This window comes from Chiloscyllium punctatum, chromosome 9, assembly GCF_047496795.1.
Source record: "Chiloscyllium punctatum isolate Juve2018m chromosome 9, sChiPun1.3, whole genome shotgun sequence".
Taxonomy (NCBI): Eukaryota; Metazoa; Chordata; class Chondrichthyes; order Orectolobiformes; family Hemiscylliidae; genus Chiloscyllium; species Chiloscyllium punctatum.
Window position 1 is genome coordinate 72,520,460 of NC_092747.1, and position 24,080 is coordinate 72,544,539.

Below are 24,080 nucleotides of genomic sequence, written 5' to 3' on the forward strand. Positions count from 1 at the left end.
GCAGCTGAGGTTAAATAATGCTAGTTAATATCGCTACCTATTTGCACTCACCATGGGCAAAATTACTTTGGTTTCCAAAATTGCAAATATAACAACTAAAACACTAATAAAAGCCAATGCTAGGTGAATACATTTTTACTTATTCAGTCACACTAAAATATCTAACAGTTTAGAATGCTCTTGGCCACAGCTGGATCCATTTATCTTACAGGTCTGTGACAGCTACTTGAACAGCAGCTTCCCTGCCCCTGACATAAAGATGCATCTATTATATTGCCTGCTTGCTGATAAACATGTATAGTTCCTGCTGTCTCTAGCATCTTCCATCTTCATCTGTGTAATGACTCCAGTTATAGGAATATTAGACAAACCAAATTTCCGGATAGGATGTGATTTGATGGACTATAATCTTTCAAATAATACAACACGTAGATGAACCAAGGGTAAGCACCAAGTACTAGAAGCACAAGAATCTTTACTGTGTACACTTGAAGCTATAATGGTGAAATAGATACACTAAACAAATAAGATAATGATTTTAAGCAATATAAAAACCCACTGGCTTCAAACAAATGAAGAAGCAGGAGGAGTAAGCCATTCAGCCCCTCAAGTCTGGATGCCATTCAATAAGATCAAGGTTGATCTGATTGAAACTACATATATTCATTCCTACTTACCCCAGAGAGCTTTTTGATCTTTGCCTAACAAGAGTTTACCTCTGCCTTAAAAATATTCAAGAACCATCTTTTCAAGAAGAGAGTTCCAAAGATTTGCAGCCCCCTAAAAGAGAAACCGCTAATCACTGTTTTTAATGGATAACTCCTGAATTTTAAATCTTGATCTCTGGTTCTAGATTCTCCCATAAGATGCATCATCCTCTCCACATCTCCTTGTCAGAATACAACTACACCCTCAGCAGTTATCTCCACAGCAACCTAACAGCTTTCTTGGATCCAAAGGTCTTTTATTTAGATCAAAACTGCAATCATTCCTTGTAATCATACTTGGGCATAACAAAATAACTTAAAAGTAAATCATCTCTCCTTCACCTTAAGCTAAAACCACAGCTCTGCATTTTTTAGCCCTTAATATAATTCTGCAGTAGAGTGAGTTCTTCAGTCCGGATGAAGGGCTCCTGCCCGAAACATCAATTTTCCTGCTCCTCGGATGCTGCCTGACCTGCTTTGCTTTTCCGACACCACTCTAATCTTGACTCTAATCTCCAGCATCTGCAGTCCTCACTTTTGCCTTGTAGAGTGAGTGGTAATGCCTGTGAGAGAGGGAGGAAAGTCTGAGTGTGGTGCAATCTGTATGACTGATCTGACAGTCAGCTTTGAATGTCTGATGTGTACAATCTGAGGTGTGGATGGAAGACTAGCAATATTGCTGAGCATTTGAGAGTGAGGTGAAGAATTGAACATTGATAACCTGGTGGCAGAGTAGAATGCTTCAACCAGAGCTCCTCTACTCTGTCCGTTCTTTGTATTTTTCTTCTCTCAATCTTGGGTCCCTGGCCTCCGAAGCGGGATCTGCGGAGACACCAGTGACCAACAGCCCAATATGGAGTGTGGTGACAAGCAGCGATCAGACCCTGTGGAAGCCTCCTGCACTGACCTGCTGCAGAAAGCCTTTGGAGAGAGACTGTGATGTTTGTCTTTTTAACTTTGCTTCTTGTTTTTCTCACCCCTGGTTATACTGTGTATAGCTGTAATGTAACTTTTTTCTTTACTTCTGTATTCTGTAACTAAGGATTGTACTTAAGATGGTACTGTAAGTGGTGACATAAATGTTTCACTGTACTCATTTGAGTATATGTGGCAATAAAACTAATTCACTATGCATGTCAGTTATGAGTACTTACTGATTTATGTGTAGTGAATTGAACAATGGTTTAGAGTAGTGATACAGAACTTGTATTTACTGTTCAACCTCTGATGTGGAGGTGTCCATGTTGGACTGAGGTTGACAAGGTCAGAAGTCACATAACAACTAGAATATAGTCCAATAGGTTTATTTAAAATCACAAGCTTTCAGAGTGCTGCTCCTTCGTCAGATGACTTCAAGTGGTTTCAGGTAAACCCTGTCGTGTGATTTCTGACCTTGTCAACCTCTTTAGCTTTTGTAGAAATATTAGAGGCTTTAGTCATTGTACACATCTCTACTGTGACACCTTTTGTCCTGAATTTGACTGGCAATAATCTCAGCATGTCAAGCAGCTACAGTGCGTATTCCTTTTAAGTGGTGCAGAAAAGATTTAAGTAGAAGTAAGAGGTATAATATTGCCCCTGACTGATCTATTCAACCAGCGAAGCATGTGGTTAATACTCACTGCACACTGACTTATAGAGTCATAGGGTCATAGAGATGTACAGCATGGAAACAGACCCTTCGGTCCAACCCGACCATGCCGACCAGATATCCCAACTCAATCCAGTCCCACCTGCCAGCACCCGGCCCATATCCCTCCAAACCTTTCCTATTCACATATCCATCCAAATGCCTCTTAAATGTTGCAATTGTACCAGCCTCCACCACATCCTGTGGCAGCTCATTCCATACACGTACCACCTTCTGCGTGAAAAGGTTGCCCCGTAGGTCTCTTTTGTATCTTTCCCCTCTCACCCTAAACCTATGACCTCTAGTTCTGGACTCCCCAACCCCAGGGAAAAGACTTTGCCTATTTATCCTATCCATGCCCCTCAGAATTTTGTAAACCTCTATAAGGTCACCCCCTCAGCCTCCGACGCTCCAGAGAAAACAGCCCCAGCCTGATAAAGCAATGCATAGTCTCATGTTATCTGCAATACAGTGAACATGGTTAATCATTCATCATGCTCCTTTTTCACGATTTGCAGGAATGTTTAACAGCAATTGCATGCAAAATAATGACCAAGAACAAAAAATTCCTTTTGTCCTTTGTATTTCTATGTAACTTTAGGACCCTCAAATGGATTCCTTTTTGTTCCGGTGCAAATAAAAGATTTATGCAAATCAAATCTTTATAGAATTACAAGTGTCAGAATCATTAATTTAAAAGACTTAAACTCTGGCGCTATGGGCAGCAAGGCAATGTCCAGTATATTCTTTTCCTTCTCTATTAGTGATTATTCTTGCAGTCTTGAAATTGTTTGTTTTCTGTTGACATTAGCCATAACCCAACCTAAATACTGGAGTAAATACAGGAAGAAAACAGAAACCCTGAAGAAAATCATTGGTCGAACACTCTTAACTTAAACTTTGTGTTTTTCTTTTTAATCTTTAATGCAAAAGCTTTGCAAATTTTCAGCTACAATAATTTTTTACATGTAACAATGCTTTAGCACAGTTTTTAGCCTTCAGGGCAGATTTGAAATGTTTCTGTATTTACAAATTATTGTTGTATAAATGTTAGCAATCCCAACTCATATCTTGGTTGTAGAATGGAACAAGCTGTCTCTTGTCAGGCATAAACTGATACTTAGGATGTAAACATAACTGGAGATGACAATATTGATTGTACAGAAGTTTGAAAGTTTTTTTTTTAAAATTGCTACAGTAAAGTAATTCCAGCTTATTGTGGCTCTGATAATGATAAAGTTAGAAGAAATTATTCTGTTCTTCAGTACTGATAATCTTATATGTTAATAATCTCAATTGATTTTTTAAGATTTAGTTACACTGATGTTTTAATTCTTCCACTTAAAACCAGAAACTGCTGGAGAAACTTGGGCAGGTCTAGCAGCATCAGTGAAAAGAAAGCAGAGTTAATGTTTTGGGTCGAATGACCCTTCATCAAAGGCAAAAGCCAGTGGCCTGTGTTCCAGTGAGGATGCATCTAGCATGAGATAAATGTATTGCCCAGCTCTGGTGAGAAGGCCATCAGTGACCTGCAAATTGCATTGATGATTGGCTGTTAGTAAGATGCTACCTTTTGCGGTGATACAGCAGCGACAGTGCATTGTGTACAGAATGGATACAGCCTCCAAGTGGTCAGAGATGGCAGCAGGACTGGAGATGGGAGCATCCTGAGCTCCTCTCAGCAATCTGAGGAGGCAGCAACATGTCATCGGCAGCAAGAGTGGCCTGTTGCAGTGGTGGGATCACGATTTATCCCAGGCTCCTCTTGGCAATTGAAGGCAATGACAGCATTATGTTGACTACGAGATAACCCTTTTGCATAATAGCAACAGCCTCCAGGTTGTCTCCGCACTTAGAGCTAATAACCACACAACATGAAGTTATAGTCCAACAGGTTTATTTGGAAGTACTAACTTTCGGAGTGCTACTCCTTTAGGTAGCTGTACAGCTGGCGAGACCAAGCAGACATTACGACAATGGATGAATGGACACCACGCAACAATCTGTAGACATGTGTTCCCTCCCAGTCAGGGAACACTTCAGTGGTCAGGGACATTTGGCCTCAGATGTTCGGGTGTCCATCCTCCAAGGTGGAATTCAGGATAAGCAACAACGCAGAGTGGCCAAGCAGAGGCTCGTAGCAAAGTTCGAAACATATGAGGGTCTCTCTCTCTCTCTCTCTCTCTCCCCTAACACACACACTCGCAAACACCCTGTCACAGACTTATATTCTATCACATGCACGCACGCATTCTCACTCTCTCATGCGTGCGCGCGCACACACACATAAGTATATGGGGTGAATTTGCATTTGCAGAGTTATATTTGCAAATCCATTCTATTTTGCTCAAGAAGCGCACAATGTGCAGGCAGTCAATCCATATAGATTCATAATGATGTACAGCACGGAAACAGACCTTCGGTCCAACTCGTCAATGCCAACCAGATATCCCAACCAATCTAGTCCCACCTAAGACCATAAGATATAGGAGTGGAAGTAAAGCCATTTGGCCACCTGCCAGCTCATGGTCCATATCCCTCCAAACTCTTCCTATTCATCTACCCATCCAGATGTCTTTTAAATATTGCAATTGTACTAGCCTCCACTTCCTCTGGCAGCTCATTCAGTACACAGATCACCCTCTGTGTGAAAAAGTTGCCCCGTAGGTCTCTTTTATATCTTTCCCCTCTCACCCTAAACCTATGCCCTCTAGTTCTGGACTCCCCCACCCCAGGGAAAAGACTTTGTCTATTTATCCTATTCATGCCCCTCATGATTCTATAAATCTCTATAAGGTCACCCCTCAGCCTCCGATGCTGCAGGGAAAACAGCCCTAGCCTATACAATCTCTCCCTTTAGCTCAAATCCTCCAACCCTGGCAACATCCTTGTAAATCTTTTCTGAACCCTTTCAAGGTTCACAACATCTTTCCGATAGGAAGTAGACCAGAATTACACGCAATGTTCCAACAGTGGCCTAACCAATGTCCTGTATAACTGCTACATGACCTCCCAACTCCTGTACTGAATACTCTGACCAATAAAGGAAAGCATGCCAAATGCCACCTTCACTATCCTATTTGCCTGACTCCGCTTTCAAGGAGCTATGAACCTGCACTTCAAGGTCTCTTTGTTCAGCAACACTCCCTCGGACCTTACCATTAAGTGTATAAGTCCTGCTAAGATTTGCTTTCTCAAAATGCAGCACCTCACATTTATCTAAATTAAACACCATCTGCCACTTCTCAGCTCATTGTCTCATCTGATCAAGATCCTGTTGTAATCTGAGCTAGTCGTCTTCGCTGTCCACTACACCTCCAATTTTGGTGTCACCAGCAAACTTACTAACTATACCTCTTACGCTCGCATCCAAATATATTTCTATAAATGATGAAAAGTAGTGGACCCAGCACCAATCCTTGTGGTACTCCTCTGGCCACAGGCCTCCAATCCGCAAAGCAACCCTCCATCACCACCCACTGTCTTCTACCCTGGAACCAGTTCTGTATCCAAATGATGAATTCTGCCTGTATTCCATGAGATCTCGCCTTGCTAACCAGTGTCCCATGGGGAACATTGTTGAATGCCTTACTGAAGCCCATATAGATTACATCTACTGCTCTGCCCTCATCGATCCTCTTTGTTACTACTTCAAAAAATTCAGTCAAGTTTGTGAGACATGATTTCCCATGCATAAAGCCACGTGGACTATCCCTGATCAGTCCTTGCCTTTCCAAATACATGTACATCCTGTACCTCAGGATTCCCTCCAACAACTTGTCCACCACCGATGTCAGGCTCACTGGTCTATAGTACCCTGGCTTGTCCTTACCACCTGTCTTAAAGAGTGGTGCCGCTTTAGCCAACCCCCAGTCTTCCAGCACCTCACCTGTGACTATCGATGATACAAATATCTCAGTAGGAGGCCTAACAATCACTTCCCGAGCTTCCCACAGTGTCCTAGGGTACACCTGCTCAGGTCCTGGGGTTTTATCCACTTTTATGCATTTCAAGACATCCAGCACTTCCTGTTCTGTAATATGGACATTTTTCAAGATGTCACCATCTATTTTCCTACATTCTATATCTTCCATGTCCTTTTCCACAGTAAATACTGATGCATATAACATTTTGTAAATTCCTACTTTAGAAATAGAATCAGACTGTCTCAAGGTTGGGCTACAGACAGACTAATCAGGCAAATTAGAGCAGGACTTATACACTTAATGGTAAGGTCCTGGGGAATGTTGCTAAACAAAGAGACCTTGGAGTGCAGATTCACAGTTTCTTTATAGTGGAGTCACAGGTAGATAAGATAGTGAAGGCGGCATTTGGTATGCTTTCTTTTATTGGTCAGAGTATTGAGTACAGGAGTTGGGAGTCATGTTGTGGCTATACAGGACATTGGTTAGGCCACTTTTGGAATATTGCACGCAATTCTGATCTCCTTCATATCAGAAACTTGAAAGGGTTCAGAAAAGATTTACAAGGATGTTGCCAGAGTTGGAGGGTTTGTGCTACTGGGATAGGCCGAAGAGGCTGGGGCTGTTTTCCCTGGAGTGTGGGAGGCTTAGGGGTATCCTTGTAAAGGTTTATAAAATCATGAGCATGGATAGCATAAATAGACAAGATTTTTTCCCTGGTGTGGGGGAATCCAGAACTAGAGGGCTAAGGTTTAGGGTGAGGAGGGGTAAATTTAAAACCGACCTGAAGGACATCTTTTTCAGACAGAAGATGGTGCATGTATGGAATGCACTGCCAGAGTAAGTCGTGGAGGCTGGTACAATTACACCATTTGAAAGGCATATAGATATGTACATGGATAGGAGGTGTTTAGAGGGATATGGGCCAAGTGCTGGAAAGTGGACTAGCTTAGGTTAGGATATCTGATCGGCATGGATGATTTGGACTGAAGGGTTTGTTTCCTTGCTGCACATTTCCACAACTTTATGACTTTGCTACGAGATCAGTTTTATTTAAAATCACAAGCTTTCAGTGAAGTGATCAGTGTTCCGATAACGTGTGATTTTAAATAAACCTGTTGAATTCTAACCTGGTGTCATGGGAATTCTGACTTCGTTTACCCCAGTCCAACACCAGCATCTTCATGTCATGGTAACTAGAAGGGCATGAAAACTCATCCGTTGAGTTTTCCAAGCTACCTTCAATTGAAGTTAGGCAGTGCAGTGAGGAAATATATTGTGCATAAAGAAGTCTGGACCGAGGAGTAGAAAAACCGCAGGATTCCCACTTGATTGTTAACTGTGATCTTAACTGTCTCTGGATTTCTGTGTCGGTGAGAATAGGATAAGACTTTATATTGAAGATTTGACTATAGTCTATACTATGTATATTAATTGGATAAGAACAGTTGATTAATTTTACATGTGCTATTAATTCTCCGTATTTAACAGTTTGTATTGATGATCTTGGTTACGATTTGGAGGTACTGGTGTTGGACTGGGTTGTACAAAATTAAAAATCGCACAACACCAGGTTTCTGTTCTAGGTTATTTCAGCTTGATTTAATGTTTAATTTATATTTGTAGGTGTTCATTGCTGGGTGCGTGAGGTGAAATTGCAATGGCAATCAACATATTTTAATACCACATACAAAGGAATGACAATGCCTTCCAATGAAATAATAATATTTTGTTTAATCATTAGTCATATAAACCAATGCAAGTTTACATCCATTGCATTTGAATTGCATCTTTGTTCCCAGTAGAATATAAAGTTTATACTGCCAGATCTATGACACATGAAATGAAAAGTAATAATGTCAGATAGTAAAGTGCTGGAAATTTCTGAGTAATTGCAGATAAAAGCTGAAATATTTTTGTGAGAAGGTGAATTATCTTGCTAAGAAATCGAATAAACTATTTTGCTATTCACTGATTTTAATGCTCACCTAGGCACTACAGGAGTGAAAGAGTTATCGTAAATAGTTTAATGCCTAGTATAGCATTGAATTTAAGCTGTCTGTCCACATACTTTTCACATTTATGTGTCTGTAATATTGTAGTGACTACAATTTTCATGAGTGTTCCATGACAATCACATGACACTTTAATTCAGTTAAATAATTCATCATATCTTTACCTGTCATGATACCTCTTTTGCTCTAGTTTATTTCTCTCTCTCTGTCCACTCCATTATCTGTTTGCTTCATTGACATTGTTTTCTACCAAGATATCCTGTGCATTTTTATTCTGGCTCTACACTTTCCTTTTCTCAATAATGCCTTGAATATGTGATCATTTCCAAAATAGCTTTCTGTGGCTACCTCCTTATGCTGGCCACTTCGGAGTACTCCAACCTCTTTCAAATACGATTCTATTCTGGTATCCTGCTCTCCAATTAATTTACTAATTCCCATCTATGGCTATCTTCTACAGTGGGCATTCTGCCCAACTGCTCTGCTCACTTTTGAACTCACTTCAAAGGTTGTACTGCTTTCAAGGCTTGTTCTCAGTACTCCAATCGATAGTATCTTGTGACTGAGCTCCGTGAGTTTGGATGTTCAGTTCTTGAATCCCTTTCCTAAAGGCCTTCAACTTCAGTTCTCCTTTTTTCTTTGTAACTTTCAAGGCTTCCTTTGTCTGTCGCTTCCAGAGTCTGTTAAAACAACACTTCTCCTTTTCATTGTTTACTATTCCTGTTACAGTCCCTGGTGAATGTCAAATTGTTCCCTCCATATTCTGTGCTCTCGGTTTTCTCTCTCAAGAGGCTGGCCTGAAATTGTGTGCACCCATGCCACTGCCAGTAACCTAATTTCCAGATGCCCACAAGCTACGCCATAATTCCTGCTCTCGTTAGAGACCTACCTTATCCTTACCAACCATTCTTATTTAAGTTTCTCTCTCATTTATTTTTTTTAGGTCTTAGATGTGGTTATGCGAAAAGGTGGAAATATTCCAGATCTCACCAGTGCAATATTACTACTGCCTTCTCAACAAAATAGATCTGTAGAAATGAGGTCATTCTCTTTCTTTCTCCATTTCTGACAATTTTTGAAGTTAAACCTTTTAGTGATGGATGAGGAAGACTCCAGCCTGTATATTATGGGACCCTATTTCTCATTTATTAATTTGACTTTGACATTTTGTCGAAAACATTTGGTGAAGCCAATTGATTGGGTTCATCACGGTCTTGTTACCAAGTGTACACTGCAGAAGTACAATGAAATGCATCTCCCCTTCACGGGGGCTGTGAGGAAAGTCAGTTTCTTGGGTTTCCCTTTTACCCTATTTATTCATTATTGATTAGATTAGATTAGATTCCCTACAGTGTGGAAACAGGCCCTTCGGCTCAACCAGTCCAGACCGACCCTCCGAAGAGTAACCCACCCAGACCCATTTCCCTCTGACTAATTGACCTAACACTATGGGGCAATTTAGCATGGCCAATTCACCTAATCTGCACATCTTTGGATTGTGGGAGGAAGCCCACGCAGATACTGGGAGAATGTGCAAACTCCACACAGTCACCCGAGGCTGGAGTTGAACCTGGGACCCTGGTGCTGTGAGGCAGCAGTGCTAGCCACTGTGCCACCCTATACTTCTCTATACTTCTCTATACCTATGCACACTGGGGGAAATTAGTTTGGTAGCCAAATGAGGGACGGAACTGAGGCTTACAGGCACATACATGCCAACATCTGCCATCTTGCCACTTTTTCAATGCTGGTGCAATGATGATTGACTTTTGTGCTGAAGGTAGATGTGGAACTTGACATTCTCCATATTCTGACCAGTGTCCAGTTAAGCCTTTAAGAAGCTGGTTGTCAGGTCTTTGAGGAGTAGTCTGCAATTTGTTTTCTGGAAGGGCATGCAGTTCACACTAGATCAGGATCATCTATGCGGAAGTCATACTATTCAACAAGTCAATGGAGAGCCACTCATAACTGTTGTTCAATAGGATGGGATCATAAAATGTACTCAATTGAGAGGGGTAATCATGCATGTCTGTTATCTCTCTCAATCAGGGCTGAACTTTCAGACTCCAGAGCCCTTCCCACATACACTTCCACGAATTGGCCCTTCAGTTTGGGCCAGCCTCTGGGGAAAACCAGAATGTATTATTGCTTCTCACTTCAAGCAGGGCAGCATGGATGACACCAATCTTGCAGTACCAATCTCAAAAGGAATATCCTGCCCTGACTGTAATGTCTGTTCCTCTTTCAGAGCAAGTGTTCTATATGTAGCATCCGCTGTTTATTACGTATTAAGTGAAATTAATAATGTGAAGACAGACTCTGTAGGCCCACCTCACTCTACTTACTTAAATTCCATCTAACGATGCTTTTATTCTTTCCTCCTGTATATCTTTGTCTAACTTTCCTTTGAATACATCTCTTACCATTCCCTTAATTACTTAAGAAACTTGCAGTAAATAATTTCCCTTCTGATTTGCCCAGAGCCGAGCCACCATCTACAAGGCAAAGGCCAGGAAGGTGATGGAATAGTTGCACTTGCCTGGATGACTGCAATTTCAACAACACTCAAGAAACAGTCCACTTGATTGGCACCACATCCACAAACATTTAGTCCCTCCACAACTAACGATCCATAACAGCAGAGTACCATCTCCAAGAAGTACTATAGAAATTCATCAAGGCTCTTTAGATAGCAAATTCCAAGTCCATGGCCACTACCATCTGGAAGGATAAGGGCAAAATATACCAACTCTAAATTCCCCTCCAAGCCACTCACCATCTAGACTTGGAAATATATTGTTCTTCCTTCAATATAGTGGAATTAAAACCTGGAACTGTTTCCATTATGGGTTTACCAACACCGAACAGACTAGCAGTTTAGGAAGGCAGCTCACCACCACCTTCTCAAGGTCAACTGAGGATGTGCAGTAAGTGCTTACCCAGCCCATGATTTCTATAACCCATGAGTGAATTTAAAAAGGAACTCCATGTAATAGTACGTTCCTTATTCTAATGGGCGAAAGACGTTAATCCTGCATTACTTACTGATTAATTTTTAGTAACCATCATTTATAAGCAGGAGTTTGGACTCTTCTGCAAGAGAACCATCTTTCTACTTCTACCCTACTCAGCCCATATAATTTTAAAGGCCTTCATCAGCTCATTATTTGGTTGTCTTTTCCAAATGTACAATCAAACCTGTTCAGACTTTCGTAATAAATGTGCACAGTTAGTTCTGATCTTATCCTTGAAGATCATTTTGCATGTTCTTCTGGTCCTTCTATATCCTTTGTGTTATGTAGACTGGGCTCTATTAGTCTTCTGTGCAAGTTTAATACAATCTTTGAATCCACTTTTCTAAAACTTTGAGTTGCTTTTTCATGGTTTTGTCACCACTGATATTTTTAATTTGTGCATTTGTGTCATCTGAACATTTTGTTACATGTTTTATTGAGTAGTGAAGTGCTATCTATATGTTTGAAAGTAATAAAACATTGTGCATATCCACATTTTAGCCAAAAAGAATGAGACTTCTTCAATGTACATAAAATAAAAATATTCTACTTTGAGCTTGTGATAATATTAAAAAATCAATGAGATTTGTAACTACAGGATATAGGAATAACCAACCCAACCCAACTGTTTTATAGGCTATTGAATTACTGAGCTCTATCCAATTTATGGCAACAGTATTCCAACATTTTGTCCACCTAAATAGTATTTGTAAAGAGATTATTAGAGCATTTGTATGCATGGGAAGAAGTAACAGAATTGTACAGCAGTTATAAAGGTACCACCTGGACATGACGCAAAGGAAACGAAGCAGATGTACATCATAGATATACAGTCGAGAACAACACTCCTGATGTGGAAAGTCGAGGATGTTACGACATAGTGTGAAATTTTCCAGATCCAATTCAGAGCAGCTGTTCTACATGATGTGGGTTATCAAATCAGCAGAGATCCTGATTATAACTAACAACCCAGTAAGATACAACTCTCCAAATGTTGCAAAAATTTGGAATGAAAGAATGGTCCAAAAGCATCAAGGGCATACTTGTTTCTCCAAGAGCCAATTTGGCATATAGAAATGAAATACCATGTTGTATAACAAGCATTTTAAAAAGATATACAGCAGTTACTCAAAGGAGTTAAGAGGAGAGTGGAATTCTTAATACAGGAGTGATTATCTTTCACCACCAGCTGACTACTGAAAGGTGGACCCACAGATGTCAGTAAGTACTATGCAGATTTTTTTAATATCCAAAAGCATGTTTCAACTGTAATTGTATTCCTAATATTGAGATGAGCAGTAGTGATTCATCAGTGAAGAACTTAGCCATTTCTTTAACAATTGAAAAATTGAATTCCACATGCCATTTTCATATTTATCCCCAGTCAAATGGAAAAACTGAGGCAGCAATGACATTCAGCATAAGAATCCAAAAGAAATTCAGTAATCCTGCATAGGTGTATCCAAATAAATCCTCGAGTATAGCTATGTACTCACTTAAGGCATGGAAAGTAATAGAGTACAAAGACTAATGTCACAAGGCCTCCAATCTACTCTTTCAGTAGGAAAGCTACAGAGCTCAAGTTGAGTTACAATCAAGATGAAATGGCAAAAGCCATCTTGACAAGACTGCTAACCGTTGCCAGAGTTGAGCATTGGAGGAACTTTCATAGTTTAAAAAATATTCAATAACCTCAACAAGAACCAGTCCAATAGCAACTGAGGACTTGTGTGAAGCAATTGTTACTGCGATCAAATGAACAAAGTAAATGGCCAGTTATACCATCGCATCGACAGGTTTGTATGCATAACTAGAGCAATGTTTTCTCAACTGCAGGTGGCTAATTTAACAAAGTGAAAACTCATAACCTGCATAGATCCAACATTAAACATCATTGATGGGGCTAATAAGCTGCTGGTGCATGACATTGGAAGTGTGTATGTTACGTACCTTGTGGAAAATCACAATTACAGACATGTTGATAATTACTTTGCCTCGTATTTATAGTAGATAGGGAGGATAGCTTGCCATGTCCTGAGGAAATTAATGATGGATCAGGAGCAGGGGCTCAATAAAATTAATGTAATTGAAGCATCAGTAATAAGTAAATTAATGGAATTAAAGAGTGACAGATCCTCAGGAAATGCTGGTTTCCATCCAAATATGTGAAGGAAGTAAGAGAGTCCATTGTAGATGCCCTAACTGTTATCCTTTAGAGTTCCCTTGATATAGGAGTCATCCTTCTGGATTGGAAAAATGCACATAGGCTTCACTTTTTAAGAAGGGTGAAGGAGGAAAACTAGGGAATTGTAGACCACTTAGTCTAACATCTGTGGTAGGGAAATTTTTGGAGTCTATATCAAAGATGGGGGAACTAAAAACCTTGAAAATGTTCATTTAATCAGGGAGACCCATCATGGATTATGCTTGCCAAACCACATTGAATCTTTTGAAAGTTTGACGAAGGTAGTTTACAAGTTTACTTTAGGGATTAAGCTATGAGGAGAGATTATACAGATTAGGCTGTTTTCCCTAGAATTTAGAAGTTAAGGAGGAAATCTGATTGAAATTATTAACAGGAAAAAACAGAATAGATAAGGAAACTATTTCTACTGGTTGGGAATTCTAGAATTGGTAGGCATAGTCTAAGAATTAGCGCCAGACCGTTTCAGGTGTTTGAAGAGTCATTGGACTTCAAACATTAACTGTGCTTTCTTCCCACAGGTGCTACCAGACCTGTTGAGTTTTTCAGCAATTTCTGTTTTTGTTTCAGATTTCTGCAGTTCTTTATTTTATTCATTCAGGAGAGATATTAGGAAGCACTTATACACACAAAGGTCAGTACATATGTTTGGAACTCCGTTCCACAAATGGCAGTGGATGCAAGATCAGATGTTAATTTTAAATGAGAATTTTTGTTAAGCGAAAGTATTAAAGAATGTGGGTCAAAGGAAAGCATATGGAGTTAGACCACAGATTGGTTTTGATCTCATTGAATGGTGAAACAGGCTCCTATCTTGCATTACCATCTCAGGACTGCCTTCATAGTTGTCAGTCATAAATCCATTCCACTTGGATGAAAATATGGCTGATTTTTTTTTTTAAAGATTATGCACCTGTGAAGTTGAGGTTTCCCAATTTGACCTTCCCATCTTCTCCACAAAAATCAACCTAATGCCTTTATGTTCTAGATTCCGCAGTCAGAGAAAATCAACTCCCAGTATTATACTATTTCTTCTCTTTCGGACTGGTTTACATTTCGACGGGATCACCTTTTGTTCTTCTAAATGCAAGGAGATGTAGGCCAATTTACTCAGACTCTCATGTCTTTTCCTAGACCAAAGTACTTCAGGTATGATTTCATCCAAACCTGTTCAACTGGCACACCATTCACTACCATTGCTGGGTCATCAGATGCTGAAGAGATCCATGTCCATATGCAGCAAGATCTGGTCATCTCCTGATTTTGGCTGACAAGTTGCAAATAACGTTTGTGCAATGCAAGTGCAAGGCAATTATCATTTTCAGTGAGCGACATTCTAGCCATTGTCCCTTTACATCAATGGCACTTCTATCACTGAATCCTCCACTATCAATATCCTGGAGGTCACCATGGACCAAAAACTTAACTGGACCAGCTATATAAATATTGAAGCTACAAGAACTGGTCAGGAATGTGATAGAATACACTCTCCTTGCCTGGATGAGCGCAACTTCAAGAACACTCAAAAAAAACCATCTGCCTTCATTCAGGTCAAAGCAGCTCATTTAACCAGTACCTCATCGATCACTTTCAAAAATCATTCCATTCATCACTAGCAAAATTACAGCAGTATGTACTATCAACCAGATGATGCCGCAGTAACTCACCAAATGTTGAGGTTGTACAGGACATTGGTGAGGCCTCTTCTGGAGTTGTCTGTCCAGTTCTGATCTCACAGGTATAGAAAGGAAATATTAAGCTGGAGAGGATTCAGAAGAGATTTATCAGAATGCTGCTGGGTATGGGATCTTCAAGTTATAAAGAAAGGCTGGATATGCTGTGACTTTTCACTGAAGCGTAGGAGGTTGAGAGATGACCTTTATAGAAGTTAATAAAATTATGAGGGGTATAGATGAAGTTAATGGTAGGTATCTTTTCCTTAGGTTGGGGGATTTCAAGACAAGGTGACACATTTTTAAGGTGAGAGGAGAGACATTTAAAAAAGTCATGAGGGGCAATTGTTTTTATAGAGTGGCTTGTGTGTGGAATGAACTTCCTGGGCAAGTGGATGTGGGCACAATTGCAACATTTATTAGGCATTTGGATAAATACATGAATAGAAAAGGTTTGGTGGGATATGGTCCAGGAATAGGCAGGTTGGGATTAGTTTAGTTTGGGATTATATTTGGCATGGACTGGTTGGACCAAAGAATTTGTTTCCATGCTGACTTGACTTTATGACCTCTACCATCTAGAAGGCCAAGGATGGCAGATGCATGACAGCGTCACCACCTGTTAACCATCCATACTTGGAGCTATATTGCCATTCCTTCTGTGTTGCTGGGTCAAAACCTAGAATTCCATTACTAAAAGCTCTACAGCTGCCCTGATACTCAAAGACTGGAACGGTACAGTAAGGTAGCTCGCTATCACCTTTTCCATTGCAGTTCAGAATTCACAGTAAATGTTGGTTTAGCCAGTGATGTCCACACCCTGTGAACTAATTTTTTAAAAGAATGTTCTTATACTCACACCCTTACGATAAGAACGAACATATAATTTGTCATTAGTCTATATTTTTTCAGTTTGGTATCCACTTAGAGGATACGTAATAAAAGCACAATGATGTTGATGCCTGAAATCTGAAATGAGAAACAAAGTAGTGGAGAAACTCATCAGCTCCGTGGAAAGAGAAAGAGTTAACTCTTGAGTTCAGTATGACTCTTTGGAACTCAGGATGTGTGTTGTGGGAATGGAGATAGAAGTGATTGATATTTCCTGTCAAAGAGATGGGTGAGTAAGGAGATGATAGAAACTTGAATATGGGTACAATATATGTGAAATGAACAAAAAGCAAACATGTTTAATTTTGTTTCATTGACATGTAAAATGATGTAGTGCCATACAGACAGGAGGGGGAAATGTAATAAAATGTGGTCACAGGATTCCATCTCATTAGCAATTATACTGTGACCTGATTGAAGCTGTTTTGATATTTTAATCTTGTTCGTATTAGATAAAACTGTGAATATCAAAAGTATAGGAAAATATCTTGAATGGGATGCCCTAAACATCTCACATTAGACGTCTAATTGTTGTAACTGATTGATACAAAATAAATATTGTTATGAAGATGTGGGTGTACTGTACCTTTTAAGAGAGTTAAATGCTAGCAGAACTACCTGACACCACCAATTATTTTGAATAAGTAACAATGTAATACTTGTTCAAAAGCTAAATTAGCTGGTTGTCTGGAAATGACAAAACAGATTTGATTAAGGCCAACCAGTTTAAATTATACCCCCAGAAAAAGCAAACTCCAATCAAGTTTGAATTGAGTATATTGACAATCTTAAAAGCCAGTGAAACAATCCAATGCTTTGGGGGTATAAGACTAGGGAAAATTAAACAGTTGGAAGGACAGCTGCCAAGCCAACGACATCTGCACACTGCCCAGAGAATAGCTCTCTTGAAGTTACCTTTATCGATCAGTAACCTGTGAAGCAGAAATCCCTAAGAAGAAGAAAAGATTTAACATCTGGCTGGTTTTTGAAAAATCGAATTTTGGTAAATCTTAATCGGGAGGTTTTATCGGACTCTTATTATAGAAGGGGAAGTAAAAGATAGGTTAAAGGAAGGAGTTGTAAATAGTTGTGAATTAATTATTCTCTGTTATACTTTAAGAAGTAAAGTTATTACTTTTACTTTAACCAGTTCTTGGCCTACCAAATTTTCACAGATTACTGCATGGGATAAATCTTTTCTGTGTTGCTGGTTTAAATTAAGCAGGAGGGTTTACCCATGTTGTAACAATATGTTCTTGAAAGTGATGGATGCCAAATGAATTTTTCATAAGGATTTTCATAGAAATGTAGGAATACCTTTCTAATACTGAGCCACTCGGCGCCTAGTTGATTCTGAAAGGGAAAGCTTGGCAAATCATTGGAATATAGAGGAATGAGAGGTGATCTTGCTGAAACATACAAGACTGCTGGAGAAATTGGGGTCAAAGAGTGTGGCACTGGAAAAGCACAGCCGGTCAGGCAGCATCTGAGGAGCAGGAGGATTGACACTTCAAGCATAAGCCCTTCATCAGGAATGAGGCTTGTGGGGCTGAGAGATAAATGAGAGAGGGGTGGGGTTGGGGGGAAGGTAGCTGAGAATGTGATAGGTAGACAGAGGTGGGGGGTCTTAGTGATAGGTTGGAAAGGAGAGTGGAGCAGATAGGTGGGAAGGAAGATGGACAAGTAGGGCAGTTCAAGAGGGTGGTGCCAAGTTGGAAGGTTGGCTCTGGGATAAGATGGGGGTAGGGGAAATGAAGAAACTGGTGAAATCCACATTAATCCCACGTGGTTGAAGGGTCCCAAGGTGGAAGATGAGGCATTCTTCCTCCAGGCATCGGGTGGCTAGAATTTGGCGGTGGAGGAGGTCCAGGACTTGCATGTCCTTGGCGGAGTGTTCAGCCACAGGGTGGTAGGGTTGTTTAGTGTGTGAGTCCCAGAGATGTTCTCTAAAACATTCTACAAGTTGACATCCTGTGTCCCCAATTTAGAAGAGTAGTGTTGGAGGAATTGGCAGAGCATATACGAAAAATTGTTTCCCTCACAGAAGAGTCTTGGACCAGAGGGCTTAATCTTCAAAATATGGGTTGTACATTTAAGACACAGATGTGGAGGAATTACTTTTCTTAGGATTGTGAATCTGTGGATTTTTTTTTATCTCAAAGGGCTGTTGAGGCTGGATCATTAAGTTTATTCAAGGCTGAAATACAGATTTCTAATCAGTAAGGGAATGAGTATCATGGGGAACAGGGAGAAAAGTCGAGTTGAGGATTATCGGATCAAATGTGTTCTCATTAAATGGCAGAGTAGACTGAACAGCTGCCTTCTGCACCTCCATGTTATGGTCTAAAATCACTGAGTCAACATAATATCACAGACCTGTTTGGATGACTTATGTACAGTACTTGATTTGTCTGTTGTAAATGGTTATCAAATCATCACTGTAACATCAGGAAGTGTGACAGATTTATCTGGTGAATGCAGACATTTATTTTGGAAATATGTGAATGGACTGTAACATGGATGTCTTGTATCTGTATTGAAATGTATGCAGCCAGTTCAAAACAATGAATTTTACGTGTATGGGTGTACCCTCTCACAGTCACACCCCACTTACACTCTTGCTGTCCTCCCCCCACCTCACCCCACAAACACATGCACACCCCTCCACCTACCTGCAGTCAATGAATAGAATCATTCCTAAAGACCCCTAAACAACATTGCTAATAAATATGGAATCTGTCAAAGGGCTTTAGCATATTGTAGTTCCTGTTTGACAGATTGCTAAGAGGGTGATATTGTGATTATGCAGTTTTGTTGGGCAAGCATATTTTTTAAGGTTGAGTGCACCATGATGATAGACCTAGTGAACAGTGGGATTTCTACGTTCTGTTTATATAACATGGCTGCAGACAAGTAAGCATGATGATGCGATTCTATCTGTAAATTTTGGGTCCTAGATGCATAGTAACAAGCACTGGCTGTTGAAACAATTTTTCGTGGTTCAAGCATTTGACAGGGCTGATATATAAAACTTGCTTTTTCAAATCTCCTTACTATTTCTTTGTCAACATAAATCTCAGATCTGCAGAAAAAGTCAGTCATGGCCCAAATTCTCCTGTCACTGTGTAGTCAGAGATAGGGCCTGGAATGTGAAGCAACAAGATCCTGAGTGATTTGTTTTTACAGACAGTCCTCAAATAAGAGAATATTGAATGGAAGATGATAGCCTACCTGTCACAGCTGCCTGCCTAGTGAGAGGTCCAGCATATTAATATGTTACTGATAGAGGTGGTCACTCATGAGGCTATAGGAAAAAGAAGAGGAGGGTACTTCCATATTTACCTGATGGACTTACCTCATGGGGGCATGTCCTGAGGCAAGTTGGGGTTGAACATGAGCCTAAGTTGATCAATGCATTGTTGCTCTACTGCCTTTCCTTCCATTGGAACATTCTGTGGCATTGGGAAAACATAATTTTCCTCAAACAATACCTTCTACTGCTAGAAGCAAGTGAGGACTGCAGTTGCTGGAGATCAGAGTCAAAAAGTGTGGTACTGGAAAAGCACAGCTGGTCAGGCAGCAGCTGAGGAACAGGAGAGTCGATGTTTCGAGCATAAGCTCTTCATTTACATTCCTAAAGAGCTTATGCTCAAAATGTCGATTCTCCTGCTCCTCAGATGTTGCCTGACCAGCTGTGTTTTTCTAGCACCCCACCTTCCACTGCTACCTCTCTTGACCACTCACCTCCCAGTCATTACAGAATCATTAGAAAAAGATGTTTTGGCCCATTTTGTTGGCACCAATTCTTCAAATAAGCATCATTGCACCATGTCAAACTCCCTTTTCTCAATACCCTAGCATTTTATTTTTGTCAAGTAATCAATTGAACCTGCCTTCGCACTTCTGGGCAGTGCATTTCTTACCCTTGTTGCTGTATTTAAAAGTTTTTTCTTGGATCATATTCGCTTTTTTTTAGCAAATCACTTTAAACAGCACCCTCTGGTTCTTGATCCTTGATCTTAAGCGTGGCGACTATTTCTCCCTATATACTCTATCAAGTCAACATGGTTTCGAATACCTGTATCAGACGTCTTCTTAACCTCTTTCTGTCTAAGGAGTACAGTTCAACCTTTGATCTGTCCTCAAACCTGAAATCCCACAAAAGTTAATACAATCAAATACATTGTCTCAAAAAATATTACATCAAGCCTTTTTTTTTTGAGTTTATACCTGCGTTGTACAACTTCTACTCCGCTGTCTTATGTTGTCTTTTGTTGTCCTGAGATAGGTTTAAAGGGAATATACCATGTTGGCATCAGCTGTTCAAATGAACATCATTGCCTCATGCCAACCTCCTTTTTCTCCATACCCTTGCATTTCATTTCTGTCAAGTAACCATTCAATACCCTCTGCTCAGCAGCATGGTGGCCCAGTGGTTAGCACTGCTGCCTCACAGTGCCAGAGACCCGGATTCCAGCCTCTGGCAACTGTCTGTGTGGAGTTTGCACATTTTCCCAGTGTCTGCGTGGGTTTCCTCTGGGTGCTTTTGTTTCCTCCCACAATCCAAATATGTGTGGGTTAGATGAATTGGCCAAGCTATAATGTCCACTGTGTTCAGGGATGTGTAGGTTAGGTGCAACTGTCAGGGAAAATGTAGAGTAATAGCGTAGGGAAATGGGTCTGGGTGGGATACTCTTCAGACGGGTCGGCTATGACTTTTTGAGCCAAATAACCTGTCTCCACACTATGGATTCTAAGACACGCACTATTAACAAAGAAAATCAAGCAATGTGTGTTATTTTTCTGAATTAGATTTCTTATCCAATGAGTCAAGAAGTGTGATGCTGGAAAAGCACAGCCAGTCAGGAAGCAACCAAGGAGCAGGAGAATTGATTTTTCGAGTATAAGCTCTTCATCAAGAAGATTTCTGACGACTTTTTGACTGATCTCCAGCATCTGCAGACCTCACTTTCTCCTCCTCCTTATCCCATGTGTTTAGTTGCAATGCACATTTTCTAAAGTTTGAAAGAAAACATATGAAAGTTTGGGAGCAGTTGCTCTAAGTTGTTATAAGTCTAACCTTTTGTTAGATTATGCTGGCTATATTACACTTCTTTAAAATTCTTACTTTGGTACAATTTTGTTTTATCTTACCCTCCAGTCTTGAATGTTTGAAATCATTGTGTATGAAATTTACAAAATAGAATATATTTAAAATAAATGTGTTTATATTAATTAATAAATGGGATAAATACATTTTGCAACTCATTAAAAATTTATTACTAACTTGAAAATACAAACTTCAGACCACTGGAACTTGATGTCCAAGCTTGTTTGTTACTTTAGAAAATATTGAAATCTGAATTTTATACTTTGGAAAATAAAACACAAAATGTTGGCTACAGTGGAAAATTCCTCAAGATCAAGCATCACTACAATTGAAGTCATGTCCAACAAGAGTTGCTGGCCAATCAGAGGCTGGCACCTTTTCTTTCCACAGCTTTTCCACCTAGAGGTTGTGGCTGCTGGTGGTCTCTATCTGCCCAAGGTACAAGCAATAAGAGCAAAGTGCCTTCAGGTGGAGACTCGTTCTGATATACAGCTATGTCAAGCTTGGAGCTCACAATGCGTGGAATCTTGTGCTCTGAACCGTAGCAAACAGTGGGAGGACTGTGATTGTTGCAAAATGGAGTAAACCCTCCTGCTTAATTTAAACCAGCAACACAGAAAAGATTTATCCTGTGCAGTAATCTGTGAAAATTAGAGAGGCCAAGAGCTAGTTAAAGTACCAACTTTATTGAGAGTCATAGAGATGTACAGCATGGAAACAGACCCTTTGGTCCAACTCATCCATGCTGACCAGGTATCCCAACCTAATCTAGTCCCACCTGCCAGCACCTGGCCCTTTTCCCTCCAAACTCTTTCTATTCATATACCCATCCAGATGCCTTTTAAATATTACAATTGTACCAGTCTCCACCACTTCCTCTGGCAGCTCATTCCATGCACGTACCACCCTCTGCGTGAAAAAGTTGCCCCTTAGGTCTCTTTTATATCTTTCCCCTCTCACCCTTAACCTATGCCCTCTATTCTGGACTCCCTCAACCCATAGAAGAGACTTTGTCTATTTATCCTATCCATGCCCCTCATGATTTTATAAACCTCTAAGGTCAGCCCTCAGCCCCTGATGCTCCAGGGAAAACAGCCCTAGTCTATTCAACCTCTCCCTATAGCTCAAATACTCCATCCCTGGCAACATCCTTGTAAATCTTTTCTGAACCGTTTCAAGTTTCACAGCATCCTTCTGATAGGAAGGAGAACGGAATTACATGCAATATTCCAAAAGTGGGCTGGCTAACCAATATCCTGTACAGACACAGCATGACCTCTCAACTCCTGTACTCAATACTCTGACCAATGAAAGAAAGCATACCAAACATCATATTCACTATCCTATCTACCTGCGACTCCACTTTCAAGGAGCTATGAACCTGCACTCCAAGGTCTTTTTGTTCAGCAACATTCCTTAGGACCTTACCATTATGTGCATAAGTCCTGCTAAGATTTGCTTTCCCAAAATGCGGCACTTTGCATTTATCTAAATTAAACTCCATCTGCCACTTCTCAGCCCATTGGCTCATCTGATCAAGATCCTGTTGTAATCTGAGCTAACCTTCTTCGCTGTCCACTACACCTCCAATTTTGGTGTCATCTACAAACTTACTAACTGTATCCACAAATTGTCAAATTTTATTTCATTGTGCTCCCAAGAAGCACCGTGGAGCATATTACCACATTCAAAATACTATATGAATAAAAGTTATTATATTGTCAGGCATAATCAAAGAGTAAAATTTCTGGGAAACTGGGCTGCATTTAAGACTGATGGAGAGACAGTTGTGAAAATGTCCAAAGGATTAACAATCAGTATGCTTTGCTTAATCGACTTTGAATGTGAGAATGGAGTAAACCATTCTACTCCCTGGGGCTTTTCCACCATTCAATTATATCACATCTGATCTGTGCCTCTGCTCTATTTTCCAGCTTTGCTTCATACCTCTTGATACCCTTATGTGCAAAAATCTATTAATCTCCATTCTGAAAGCCTCAATTGGTCTAGCTTTCACGTCCTTTTATTTGAAAGAGAAAGTTCTAAATTTCAATTAACCATTGTAGAAAGGCTTGTTTATTTTGCTTCTAAATTATTTAACTGTAATTTTAAGGTTAATTGCCCTAATACTTTTTCTACATCTGCTTAATCCAATTATTTCAATACCTGTAGTGACCTAACCAGACCACAGTCAATCGAAATATACTTGCATAAAATGTTTGTGTTTTTCCAATTTTGGCCACTAACATGTTTAATTTTAAATTATTGACGACCAAGCCTTCATTTACATAAACCTTTCCTATTCTCTTCTAAGATACTTCATAAAACAGATGTCTTTGCTCAACTTATTAGTTACCTGTCCTAATGTGTCTCTGTGTGAAATTTGTTTGATCACACTTCTATGAAGTGCTTTGAAATAGTATACTATCTTAAAAATGTTATGTAAATACAAGTTGCAATCAAACGAAATTTCACACTCAACCTTGGAGACACATTAGGATAGTAACTAAAAATTTGCGTTAAGAGATGTACTATCCAAGACTCAAAATGTGACTTCGAATTTGGATCTAACCAACACTCCATAAAACTGAAACATCACGTCCTCGCAGGTATATTCCACCTAGTCCTTCTGAATACTATTTGTATTTGTATACAGAATTTTGAGAATTAATATGTGCCTCTCAATCCTTTTGTTCATTTTAATTAGGTTAGTTTCTCACCAATTGGACAACACCCTGATGTGTTTTCTTTGGGTCCAAAGTGAGTGAAGTTGTATTTGCTCACAGTAAATTCCATTTGCCGGTCAGTTAATTTGTTCATGTTCCTTTACAATATGATTTTGCTATTTGCGTAAATCTGCATAATTCTGTCATAATTGTGCTGGTTTGATTACAGAATATTGCTTTTATTTGTT

General features: G+C 39.8%; 1 protein-coding gene across 23 annotated transcripts in view; it reads left to right on the forward strand.

Moving 5' to 3' along the window:
- LOC140481497 (protocadherin Fat 3-like) overlaps window positions 1–24,080 on the forward strand; it is a 792,082-nt gene that overhangs the window by 474,799 nt on the left and 293,203 nt on the right. Inside the window, exons 4-5 of one of the 23 annotated variants that reach the window (XM_072577803.1) lie at window positions 14,063–14,126; window positions 20,869–21,192. The exons of 20 other annotated variants lie outside the window; for them this stretch is intronic. In XM_072577803.1, the coding sequence (XP_072433904.1) occupies window positions 14,063–14,126; window positions 20,869–20,884 (80 nt within the window). In that variant the 3' untranslated portion in view covers window positions 20,885–21,192. Of the gene's footprint in view, window positions 1–10,756; window positions 11,149–14,062; window positions 14,127–20,868; window positions 21,193–24,080 lie in introns of those variants that run through there. 2 more of the 23 variants (XM_072577802.1, XM_072577801.1) reach the window with 2 other exon arrangements.